Consider the following 13,728-nt stretch of genomic DNA (forward strand, 5'->3'; position numbering starts at 1 on the left):
TATAAGTTTTATTGCATATTAATTATAACAACTTACAAGTCACACTTAGGGACAAAAATTTTAGAAATATTTGGGAGGAAAATTTATTAAGAAATCTTAGTAATTATTAGCAAACTGTAGTGTCTCAAGGAAACCGATTCCCACCAGTTGAAAACAACTAGCTATAAACATCCTGTTATGGCTTTGAAAAATATTTTAAAGTGTTCATGCACATGTAATTGCCTTGTTAATAAAGTGAAATGGCAATAGCTACCTAGGAAATATGAACGATTCTCAATTTGCTATGCAAACATTTGAAGTGCACTTGTTTCAGACTGAATACTCTGTTAAGGGGTCAAACTTAATTTAGCAAATTATTTACTTAATTGGGCCCAGTTTTCGCAGATTTACATTGAAGAGTGTGGAGTGAGTGTCTTCCAGTTTGAAAAGTCAATAAATATATTTATCCTAAAGACATTTCACAGGTGCTTTTTATGATTATTTGTAGTCATTGTTAATAAGATGAATTTTCCTCAATGTACTTATGAGAAAGGTTTTTGAAAACTTTTTCAGTTTAAGTTTACTCTGCTAGATAAACAATGACCACTAAAATTCATGTTTGCTGCAATGCAAAAGAGAGGAGTCATTTTCATGTTTTAAGATTTTATTTATTTATTCATGAGAGACACATACACACAGAGGCAGAGACACAGGCAGAGGAAGAAGCAGGCTCCCTGCAGGAGCCTGATGCAGGACTCGATGCCAGGACCCAGATCATGCTCTCAGCCAAAAACAGACACTCAACCACTGAGACACCCAGGCATCCCACATTTTCGTGTTTAAATAGTGTGTGTGTATGTATGTGTGTGTGTGTGTTAAGTAATAATATTACGGATTTTGAGATCTGAATTTTCAGCATTTTCACATCTGGGGATTTAGCCTATGGATGTGCCAACACATACACAAGGTTGTTTAATGCACTAGGAACGTTATAGTTAAAAACTAAAAACCAATGGAATATCTCTTAAAATGGAATGCTTAAATAAGGGTATAAGAGGTAGATCTATACATGTAGGATGTGCTAATGTAGAGAAACACCCACAAACATCATAAAGTACAAGGGAAAAAACCCATACCTACATTGTGATCCTATTTATGTAAATAAAATGATGTGAAAAAATTTCTTACACGTATATGACAGATATATGCCTATATGCCGCCAGGCACATATAATATTTTTCCGGAAAAGCTATGTACTTTATAGTACTTCCCCAAATTAACAACAATTGTTTTTGGGAAAGAGAATAGGACTGAGGTTTTCTTCAAAGTTTGTCAAGTACTTAAATGAACATTGTACCTTATGTTTTAAGGCTGTTGCAAACTCTATAACAGAGTTAAAGAAAGAGAGAAAAAGATAATTAAGTTATGGGTCAGTGTATCAATACAAAACTGCAAATAAATTTTTATTTAACCCAAACTGAAACTGTGGTAAAAATAATACTAAATTTCAAGTAAGGATTTTTCCCGGGAAGCAAAGGATAATGGAACATGGCAAAAACTATCAATATAAACAATCACAGTAATGATATAAAAGAAAGGAATAACGTGATTATCTCAATAGATGCAGAAATAATAAGTGATAAAGATTAGCTTCTATTTATGTTAACAAATAGAAACTTCATAAATAATAGTCTTATAAGGGAACATAATTCTTTGTGGAAAGCACTAAATTTTGCATTAATAATAGACTACTATTTAGAAGCCAAACACAAAGAACAAAATTTATTTATAGCAAAACAGACAAGCATGAAAGAGTCTTATTCCATAAGACGTTTTATATGGAAATGGCACATAGAAACAGCAGCAGTACAGACAATCCCCAACATTACGATGGTTTGACTTGAGATTTTTTGACTTCACAATGGTGTGAAAACAATACGTATTCAGTAGAAAGTTACTTCAAATTGTGAATTTGGATCTTTTCCCAGACTCCTGCCGTGGCACTACCATCCTTTCTAGTTACACTGGGCAAGAGGCAGGGACCCACACACAGCTCCCAGGTATCGGCATGATCACAAGGGTAAACAACCAGTACACACTTACAGCTATTCTGTACCCATAGAACTATTCTGTTTTTCACTTTTAGTACAATATTCAGTAAATTTCACGAGATATGCAACACTTTATTATAAAATTGGCTTCATGTGAGATGACAGTGCCCTGTTGATCACTAACAGAAGTGTTTTGAGCACATCCAGGGTAGGCCAGGCTAAGTCAGGATGTTTGGTAGGTGAAGTGTAGTAAATGCATTTCTGACATGATATTTTCAACCTGTTTATCAAGGCATAACCCCATTATTAGTCAAGGAAGATCTGTGTAAGTCTTTTGAGGCCGTGTACATAGATTTGTATGCTGAGTATGGAAAGGACATAAAGCAAATGTATTCCAGAGGGTCTAATGGGAGAAAGAAGAATAACACTGAGAACATGGATTGAAGGAGGCAAATAGTAAAATAAAATAAAGTGAAAACAGGACCTTTGCCTTGACTAATGTCGTGAATTGACAGGTATGATCAAAGAGATTCTTTACATCATTCCAAAATAAGTAAGGTAAAACGGTAGTACATATCCTGGGACCAGCATGGGGGGCCTACAACATAAACTGTGAAAGCTTTTGTTTTGTACTAGGTGTGTCCCAAGTCTGCAACGTCAGGACACACCTCAGGGACCTATGTTTTGGGGTTGTTTTTTTTGTTTTATTTTTTAGCACTTACCACTTCTGTGACATTGGGAGAATCACCTTAGCTGTATTCCATCTTAGATTTCTTAATCTGAAAAATAAGATAGTAAGATAATATTGACCTCTCTGGGTTTTTTGCAGCATCAATGCGGTAATACAGGGGGATTAGCATGAATGCCCATCACATACTAAGTGTTTTAACTAATGTCCTCCCACCTACAACACCCCCCCCCCCGGCCCTTCCAGTAATTCCATAGTTAATATGCTTTTTGTGGGAAGCGGATTCTTAGAAAAGGGTGCAACTACTTCTACATAGTGTTATTCCCATTATACTCTCTGAATTATCCCCAAAATCTTCCCTTCTCTGGTCCCAGCTCTAAATTACAAGACCTGTGATAACGCTACTTATGATGGCTAGCCGGACCAATCAAAAACAGGGTAAAAGCAGAAATATTAGTGAAGAATCACACATTATTCAGTCTGCATAGCCTTGTAAGTAATGTTTGATGAAACTATTAGTTCTGTCATAAAAAAAGCCTAATAAATGTTGATGTAACTTCATTTAGCCGTGCAGACTTAGCAAGTATATTATCATCTATATATTTTTTATAATTAACGATGGTGTTATTTTCTTCCATAATTGGTGCATTTATTGAGAGAATTCCCACTGTTTGACTAATGCGTTTCATCCTCTATACTTTTTCCCTGCTGTGTCCCCACAGTTATGACGCTCAGAATTTATAGAGTTTAGATTCCTCTTGCTGCTGTTTACATTCCTACTTACTGTTTATTCATAGGATCAAGATAGAGAGTTCCATGTTGGAGTGAGCTTCTTATACAGATGATTAGCAATGGGGCCCTGAGAGCAACCACTTGCTTTTTGGTACCATTAATGGGTTCAAAAACAAGGCATACAGAACACTGCCTGACACCCCAAATGGGTCTCCTCTAAGTGAAGTGTTGACTGCATGAGAGCAGTTGAAGAAACATTTCATCAGAAGGAGGTTGAATGTTTATGAATCTGGAGTCATGTGAAATGTTCTTTGCATTCCACTTTTGCAACACTGATGGGTATTGTGGATGTAGAATATGCAGGGTCGAAGAGACCTACATCCTCTCTCTTGATTATCACCGCCAAGGCTAAGTGAAAAGGAAGATCTGAGTAAGCTGGATTGCCATTACAGCACTTACGTGGTACCCAGGGTGCCTTGGGAAGCAGACGTGTTGTGCAAACAGTTGTCATGAATTTATTTTCTTTTTAAATGCCTGATGGGAAAATGTGCTGTGCCACTAAAGAAGTGCCTTGGGAATATCGATCATTCAAGAAATCTTCAAAGTGAGCTACGGGTATTTCATTGAAAAGCACGCTATTTTGAGAGTTAGTATGTCCTTCCAACAAGAAATATCATTAAAGCACAGTGATGTCAGTATCTGAGGGATTTTAAAATTCTTCTCCTTTAAAGCCTGGCTTGGGGGGAAAAAAAGTGTTGAATCTTTGTGTGGAATATCATCAGGTCCTTTCACAATGTTTTACTCCCAACGGTTGATTATCATTCCACCTGCAGGCAGGCAGGAGGGACAAAGCTGAGTGGAATGCACCATTCCCCTTTTGCGTTGTTAGCTATGATGAGAGACTTGCTAGTTATCCAAGTTTTACTTCTCAATATCAAATGGCACTTCTGGACCGTGGCAGCTTTTGTTTGTCTTGTTGGTTGGTTGGTTTTGTTTTTCTTCTCTCACTCCTTAGATTTGTACCTGTGTCTTAACTATAAAATTGTAAGCACAGAGGAATGTAGGATAGTTTGAAATGACCTAAATTCCTTGCTTTTATAACAGTGATGCTTTATTTTTAATTTTTGTTTCCCATTGTTTTAATGTATTTTTCCACACCCTTTTGTCTGGTTATTTAGGTAACTGGGTATGACAAAAAAAAAAAAAAAAAAGTCATGTTTAATTTATGATTCAGTACTATTTGAGGTAGAAGGACCCTGGACATTAGCCAAAGTCCTGCATTTTATGAATGAGGAATCAGAACCCCGAAGAAGAGAAAACTTAGCCAGGAGACTAGAGGTGTTTAGAGGCAGATCTAAGTCCAGAATCCGGGTCAGTTGACTTGTTGATGAGTTATTTTTCCTTTACATCAACCCCCTTTGTTTTATTTCCAGTTTGCATGATGACATTTGAGCAGATCCTAACAGCAAACCCTTTGTGTGGACTTTGCAAACTTGCTGGTTGATGAATTAAAGTGTTAGACAGTGCATATGACAATATAATTTATCCTGTGACTGCACAGATGATATCCTGTGAAAATGGCTTGATGCCTCCACAAAATCATCCCTAAAAGGATTGTAGCTGTCTATGGATCTACAGCTTCCATAGTATTTCTTTGAAATTTACCTGAAAATGTCAGTCTCACTGTTTAAGACAAATGCCAGATATACTAACAGTTATAATTGCTAATTACATGATGTGATCTCTCTCTCTCTCCCTGTCTCTCTCTCACCACTGTGCTTACCTATATCCTGTTTTGCTGTTCTAGGTTTGTGTGCTGGAGAGGCAAATATTTGACTTCCTTGGATATCAGTGGGCACCTATCCTGGCAAATTTTGTACATATTATTATCGTCATTCTCGGTTTATTTGGAACTATTCAATATAGACCTCGTTACATAACAGGAGTAAGTACCCTTCCTGCTTCTTTAAAAAAAAATTGAGATACAGATGCAAATTACAAATGTCTTGAAAATTTATATGTATATCCTTTCCTTAAAGTACTGTGGGGTTGTTTTCCTAGTTTCAGATTACATCTACAGTAATTGAAAATGTCAAGTTTTAAAACACTTGATAGTGAACGTAATCAGATTGTATTTTTATAGATTGCACTTCCAGCAAGTATTCTGCTGTAATTAAAAACAGAATGATGCCCCTGTATTTCCAAACTATAAGATTATGTCCTTTGATTTAACAGATTTTGATGGGAATTTCCCCCATTTTAAATAATCATATTTCATAAATTGAATAAGGATAGTTTGAAATCAATACAAATGAACATATGATTTTGATGTCAACATATTTATATATATTGGGGTTCATATTTGATACATTTGAAAGTCTATATCTTTCATAATTCTCTTTTTTGGTTCAGAGGAAGTATTTTGCATCTCTACTCAAGTTAAACTTACTTATCATAAAAGTGAAATCCAACTGTGTTGCAGTTGCTATGGGAACCATAACTTAGAATTTTTACTTTTGTATGTGCCTCAGATCTCAGCTATAGCTCTTCATTAATGTAGTTTTTTTTTTTTTTTAGTCTCGTCATTTTTTTCTCTTCTATTTTTGACAAAGGAAAAGTCTATAAGCATTTATTTAAAATTATAAAGCAATTTGGTGGTAAAGGAATATATATAAGCTAGTGCAGCTAGCCTTATTCAACACAAACCAGCAAGCCCTCTCATGTTTCACAAAGGCCTCCTTCACATAAAAGATGCTCTCTTATGACCTGTTGTCTCAGTCATCTGGAACCTAGATAAAGCTCACTGGTACTGAAACAGACAATGTGGTGACAGCTGGACCAGGGGATCCACTGTCTGGCTAAGGATGAGTGAGAAAGCCATAGCTTTCTCCTCTGGGTGCATGCCCAGAAATGAGTGCATGTCCCTTTTAAGGGTATATAGCCATGTAAATTATGTAAAAAGTACGATGCATTTTGTTGCAGTGTGAAGTTTTTTAAAACACAAGACATGATAGTACCATTCACTTTCTTATATAAATTGTAATATGAATCAATATTGGGAAAATAGTACAGCAATTGGGAGTCGGTCTTCTGAAGTCATAATACCAGGATTTAAATCTTGTGTCTGCCATTTTTTAAAAACTTTTTAGACAAGCACAACCTTACCATTTTTAGTTCTCCTACTTTTAAAATAAAAGTAATAATGATATTGACTCATAGGCTTCAGTTCATTGATTATAAAACATTATAGGAAAGATTCTTAATTTAACTGTTCTCTTTCATTAGACTTTGAGGGTCCTCTGTGATTTTATTTGTATAAATAATGTTGCTCTGAGTATAGTCTTATAAATATGCAGTCTCCATTTCTTATAAAGTTGTTAGAATAAAAATCTAGATGTGGATCGAAATGTTGGAACGGTTTAAAAACTGAGAGGTTTGCTTAGAGCAGTAAGTGGAATATTCTTTGAAATGTCCTTAGCACAATGCTTGGTGCTTAAAAAGTGGTCAGTAAAGGTTAGTTATGATATTTTTCTCCTGATTGTTATTTGAAATGATACTAACTTGTATAGACTAATGATAGGCTGGTGAGCAATTTAAAAAATAGAATGAGGTGTTCTAAGCTATTGGTTGTACCATTTCTTTCCCTTTTATTCCAGGCTGCTACAACTCTTAAAATGATTTTGCAGAATTTCTATGTATCAAATTATAATCCCAATCCCATCCCTTTAAATAAGATACATACCCACAATTCTTTTTAAGACAGGCTGTGCTCTCTAGCATGGGCTGAGGATTAAGAGGCCATAGGACACCTTTAAGATTGTTAGATATTTTATATAGCCAAGAGAGTCTCTGAAATTTTTCTGAGGTCCTGTGTGTCTTAGAGCTACATTTTTTACTTGATCTCGACTTGCAAACAGCATTCTGAATTTGATCTTTTCCTTGAGACAGTGTCTTACCTAGAAAACCTTTTGCCAGCTGGAGGCCTGTAAATGGGAAATCATGATTTTTCATCACTCCAAGTCCTGAGTTGGGAAACATTCTCTAAATTCTGCTTAAAAATGGAATTGTTCTGTCTTTAGCTCATTTCTCTCTTACAATCATTATATTATGTGGGGCTAAAAGGTGACAACACTGTCCACTCTTTGCTTAGAAATCCCCTTAGGCAGACCCACAAGCTGACCATTGCAGCCAATGGTCAAGCTGATTGTTCTGATAGCAATTTATTATGAATCCTTTTTTCTCCAGTCCTCAAAAATGACTTAATTACTGTCCTTCTTCCTGTCTTCAATGAGTCTCCTCACTGCCCTTCTGGCCCCCGCCCATTACCTTTCCTCAAGATTAATACTGTGTTTTAAGTTTATGTTATAGTATCATTCAGTTTTGATACCAACTTCTGGCTTAGTTATTTATTTCTGTGATTTTCTGTATAACAGACTTCTGAATAATCAAATTAATGGAATGGTATGTCCATGATGCCATGTTAAAGATCAGAAGTTGATTCAGGAAAGTAGAGAATTTACCATAAAAATGGAATTAAGTTTTTTAATTTGCCTAAAGATGACAAAAGGGATTACCATTAAAAGAAATTTGAATGGAATCATGGATACCAGAAATTCTGATCATTGAAGAATCTGTGGTTAGCAGAAGAATGCATAGCTGGGGGCAAGTTGTAACTAACAATAATGAATCACTGCACTTAAGTAATTTCCAAAGGCTTTTTGTGCACAGGAGACTCAGATATGAACAGTGAAATTTATTTTTCTCTCCCCTAGATATGCAGGCCTTTATTATTTCTTTATTTGCCATTTTCTATTTTTGCATTATAAAACAATTTAAAACAATTTAAAAGACAATTTAAAACAGTTTAAAAATAGAGATAAACTCATAAATTCACAATTGAAAGTTGTTATTAATATTTCTGCATATTTCCTTTGTGTATGTGTGAACGTAACATGTCAGAATCTGCAGCATCAAAAAGGTCTTTATCTCTTTAACATTATATAAACAATTTTAAATTCATATGGATATTCATTTAACCCTTTACACTATCATTATTTATCATACTATATAATAATATATAACATATCATGGGGTGTTATATATTGTGTGGTTTCCATGTTTTTTGTGATAAATAATTCCAAATAATCATCCCCATAAAAATACTCTCATCTTTATTTGTGATTTCATCCCTTAGGAGAAATATTTCAGTATAATTAAATAACATGAACAATTGTAAGGTTCTTAGGATATGATTGGCAATTACCTATCCAAAATTATTTTACTGAATTATCCTCCCACAAATGTACAGCAGAGTCTATTTTACTGCACTCTTGCTAACCCTGAATATTATCTGTTCTCACATCTGTCAATCTGATAGGAGAAAAAATGTCATTTGTGTTTTGAATTGCATTTCTTATCTTGACAAAGTTGGACTTTTTCATATGTTCATTAAACATTTTCCTTTTTTATATCCTTTTTGGGGGGGATTCTCTTTTGATTTGTGTTTATCTGTGCTCATTCTTTTCTTTGGAGTCTTAGTGTTTTTTTTTTTTTTTTTTGGAGTCTTAGTGTTTATCATAATAGTCTTTTTATATCAATCATATAGTAAAGATATACTATGAATGTCATAATTTTTTATTTTGATGTTTATTACCTTTCTCTTGTTAAACTCCCTATACCTTTATGGTATCATCTATTGCTTTACAATTATAAAATTTAGGGGCTCAGTCAGTTAAGTGTCTGACTCTTGATTTGGGCTCAGTTCGTGCTCTCAGGGTCTATGGGATCCAGCCCCATGTCTGGCTCTGTGCTCAGCAGGGTGTCGGCTAGAGATTCTCTTTCTCCTTCTCCCTCTGGCCCTCCTGCACACAGTATCTCTCCCTCTGTCTCTTAAATCAACCAATCAGTCTGTCTTTAAAAAAAAAATTATAAAATTTAAATACCATTTTGAAAAGTGTGATGATAAATCTTCATTGAGTTTTTTTTACTACTCTTCTGTCTCATAAAAGTGAAGAAATATTTAAAAATTTATTTTTTAATTTTATTAAAAAAATTTTTTTAAAGATTTATTTATTCGTGAGAGAGAGAGACATAGGCAGAGGGAGAAGCAGGCTCCTCATAGGGACCCGATGTGCGACTCGATCCCGAATCATGGAATCACGACCTGGGCAAAAGGCAGGTGCCCAACCACTGAGCCACCCAGGTGTCCCATAATATTTAAAAATTTAAAACAGGTAACCAGAACAAGAACTCAGTAGTACCCTTTGAGGGTCTCTGGCATGTCAAGGAATTTAGCATGTTGAAGGAAAATGAAATAGATGATTTCAATTCTAGGCAAAGGAAATCTGAAGCCAGGATCCATAGAAAGCCTGTATTGTATAATTCTTGACAACATTATCTCTCCCCAAAAAAGCCCAGTTAACTCTGGCAGAATAGTTTATAAATGAATATATACAAAGGCCTCCTATGAAAGCATTTCTTCATGTCATAAATGGAATTGTCCATCACATCTTCATTAGGACTAAAGATACTGGCAGGCAGGCTGTGATTTGGGGTATTCAGTTTATTAATGACCAAAAAATGTTAATAAATTGCACTGCTAAAAGTTGTCTAAAGTAATTTGAGGAGTGTGTAAGATCCTAACTGCTAGAAGCACAGCAATTTTCTTGATGATACTATTAGAGGATGCGTTGCCGTAATGGTCAGAAAGATTTCTCTCTTTTTCCTTCCTTCCTACCTTCTTTCCTATCTTCCTTACATCCTTTTCTCCTTTCCTCCCTCACTTACCCCTCCCACTATTTCCTCCTATTTAAGTTATTTTCACAGAAAATACCTTATTTAGTTTGGATCCACTGGCTTGGTCAAGGAAACCTAGTCCTAAAACTAGAAATAAATTTAAAATAGCTAAAAATCCACTACTCTGATTTCATAAAAACAGAGAAGAGGACAGCATACCAAGATCACAGTAATATTTATAAGAATCATTTTTTTACTACTTCCATTGCCCTCTACAGATGCTCCATCTTCCTCTACAATTCCTATGAACCTTACATCAACTTCATACAATTTTTGTCCAAACCCATGTGCCTAGGAAATAGCAGAGTTAGGATGTATAGATCCAGGTCCTTCTAACTGCCAAAGCCATGCCTTAACCCCTGTACTGAATTGCCTCTTAGGGATACAGTACAGAAGGCCACAGTCTATCTAACAAATGAAAACAAACTTTGTTAAGTTACTGGCAAATTTAAAATCCATCATGGCATTCGCAATTTGGAGAGCATTTAGATTTTAAATTGTGATCTGCTGTCCTCTATCAAGGATTATGTCTTTAGCTCTGTATTTAATGAGGAAATGATCTCATGCCTCAGGAATTAAGAACAGAAAACCCTTAGTGATGGATATTTTATTCTTACAAAAGAATAGCATCACAGGGTATCCTTAATTTCCAGAAAGAGTAACTTAGTGTTTTTTCTCTTCTTACAGCAATCAGTATTTTGATGATGATAATTCACATAAATACACATCTGTATATATAGTCTAATTTATATCTAATATAATTATATATTAATTAAGGACAAAGTATCTCTTCTTATATTTGTTATTGGTAAAGAGCTTCAAAGAATTGATGAATTTGTGTCTATGTGACTGAAAAAATACCCATATCATGCATTACCCATATTATTTTGGTAAAATCTGTATTAATGTATACTATTATTATCTAGTGCAGAGGTTTGCCATGACATCAGTTTAGACTGCAATAGCTAATCCTAAAATTAAGTGAATAGAAATGATTGGGATGGTTTCCTGTTTTGTCACCGAAAAAGCAAGAGATTAAAATAATGTGGTTAACGCTAATTTGACAAAATAGGGCTGCGATGGCTAGAAAAAGAAGCCAATATTCATTCATCTTTATTCCTGGTATTTTAAGAATGATAAACTATTAGACTATGCTGTTATATCCCTACTCATTCTTTTAAAATAATAAAATAATTGAATACTCGTTTAGTTCATATATTAAAGTTTTAAATGGTAATTTCTGACTTTTTTTTTTTTTGAGAACTACAGCTCCTTTTGGCCACTCTGTTTCCTTACTACAATTTTTTAAAAAATATATTACATGTGCTGCTCCATGTGTATTGATTTGTGAATTGATACACATCCTTCTTCCCATTGAAGGTGAGGGCACAGCATTAAGAAGACACCAATGAAGCAGTTTCAGACAAGGCTCACCTGTGTGACTTCCCTGATTTTTCTTCTCCTTGAGCTAACATGTTAAATAAAAAACCCCGTGTCATCCAGGGCAAGACCTGAGACTCACAGTCACTCATAGTGACTGAAGCACCAAAAGATATGGAGTGCCTGGGTGGCTCAGTCAGTTAAGCATCAGACTCTTGATTTAGGCTCTGGTCCTGAGCTCAGGGTAAGGAGATCCATCCCTGCATAGGGCTCCAGTCCATGCTGGACGTGGAGCATGTTTAGGATTCCTTCTCTTCCTGTGCCCCTCCCCTCTTTCCCGTGTGGGTGCTCTTGCTCTTGCACAGTCTCTCAAAATTAAATAAATAAACAAACAGAAGACAGATGTGAGGCCCATTTCTTAAAACATTCAGATATGACTATTTGGGAAATGTGTACGCACTGTAGAAGATCTGTGAAAGCAGATAGTCACATGCTTAATTTGTAAGGGGGAAAAAACAACTTCTCTAAATTTCTCGAATTACTTTTTATTGATGACGGACCAGGAGTTGAACTTTAATGGCTCATGGAGCTCCGATCCTGATAGAGACTAACCAACAGTAATAAATGAGAAGCCCTTGTATGTCTTATTTCTAAGTCATGTGCTTCTTTATGTTTTTACTTTTTCAAGTTCTCTAATAATGTTACCTCCCTAAAAATTTGTACACTCTTTGCAGTCATTTCTAGAAAGTTATTAATCTATGTTCAGGCAGTTGTTTTGCCTCTTTCATCAAGTTTTCTTGGAGAAAAAATATCCAAAAAGAAAACATACTGCAGCTAATGCATTAAAAATGCACACTTTCTGTGTTTAGGACAGAAAAATCAATGTAGATTAAAGATGAAGAGACTTGAGATAGTAGTAAATTAACAATGCTTCTAATGACTTAGCATAGTTGTGAGAATAAGTCTTTTCCCATAAGCCTGGGGGCGGGGGGGGGGGGGAAACATCATTACAAGTTTTATGGATTTAGCCTGTAGTCCTAAAATAAATGTAATCATGCAACATGGTAAATGCAATTTATTCTCAAAAAGATGTGTTCCCTTGGGGAAGTGTGGGCCATTTGTTCTACAAGAAGATACTTTGTGCACTCATTCTGGTGTTAGGCTGTGACTAAAGATTTAAAGAATGTGGTAAATATAAGTAGAATGTGGTAAATATAAGTATTTACATTTGGACAGTCTAAAATCATGATTGTAAATCATCTAATAATTTTTGAGAAAATATTTTTTTTAAGATTTTATTTATTTATTCATGAGACACACATACAGAGTGGCAAAGACACAGGCAGATGGAGAAGCAGGCTCCATGCAGGAAGCCTGATGTGGGACTCGATCCCAGAACTCCAGGATCACGACCTGAGTCAAAGTCAGACGCTCAACCACTGAGCCCCCCAGGCATCACTGAGAAAATATTTTGAAGAAGAAATGTGATATATATGTGTATGTATTACTTTCTATTAAAAAATCAAGTTAGGGCAACCCCAGTGGCTTAGTGGTTTAGCACTGCCTTTGGCCCGGGGTGTGATCCTAGGGACCCAGAATTGAGTCCCACCTCGATGTCTCTGCCTCTCTCTCTCTCTCTGTGTCTCTCACGAGTAAATAAATAAAATCTTTAAAAAAATTAAAATTAAAATTGAATATTAAAAAAATCAAGTTTCTTCATATCGATATTTTACAGAACCAAATAATAAAATTGGCTTTACAATAAAATAAAAGTCTTTCTCTTACCACTCTCCAACTGATCCTAATCTCTTTATAGTTCTTCTTGGATAGATAGACAGATCTATATCTATATCATCTGTATACATAGAGAATATGCTTCAGACAGTTTGTAAACATGAAATCATTTTCACCTAATTTACTTTTGGATCATACTTTGTTTTTACCACCCATACCCCCTGCCGGAGTTTCTGGTTGCCTTTCTTTTTTATTCTTATAAAAGAGAATTGGGATTTTTTTTTTTAAGCTGTATCCTAAGTATATTTCCAATTCTTATTCATTCTATCTTGGTACTCATGCCACTGGCTATTTTGGGAACACATTGCT

At 35.1% G+C, this 13,728-nt stretch overlaps 1 protein-coding gene across 4 annotated transcripts in view; it reads left to right on the top strand.

The window, feature by feature from the left end:
* Positions 1-13,728, top strand: part of NKAIN2 (sodium/potassium transporting ATPase interacting 2) — a 952,120-nt gene that overhangs the window by 441,809 nt on the left and 496,583 nt on the right. For all 4 annotated transcript variants that reach the window (XM_077902232.1, XM_077902211.1, XM_077902223.1 and 1 more), the window contains exon 2: positions 5,258-5,395. In XM_077902232.1, coding sequence (XP_077758358.1) covers positions 5,258-5,395 — 138 coding nt within the window. The remainder of the gene's footprint in view (positions 1-5,257; positions 5,396-13,728) is intronic.

The sequence above is a fragment of the Canis aureus genome, chromosome 1 (genome assembly GCF_053574225.1).
Source record: "Canis aureus isolate CA01 chromosome 1, VMU_Caureus_v.1.0, whole genome shotgun sequence".
NCBI lineage: Eukaryota > Metazoa > Chordata > Mammalia > Carnivora > Canidae > Canis > Canis aureus.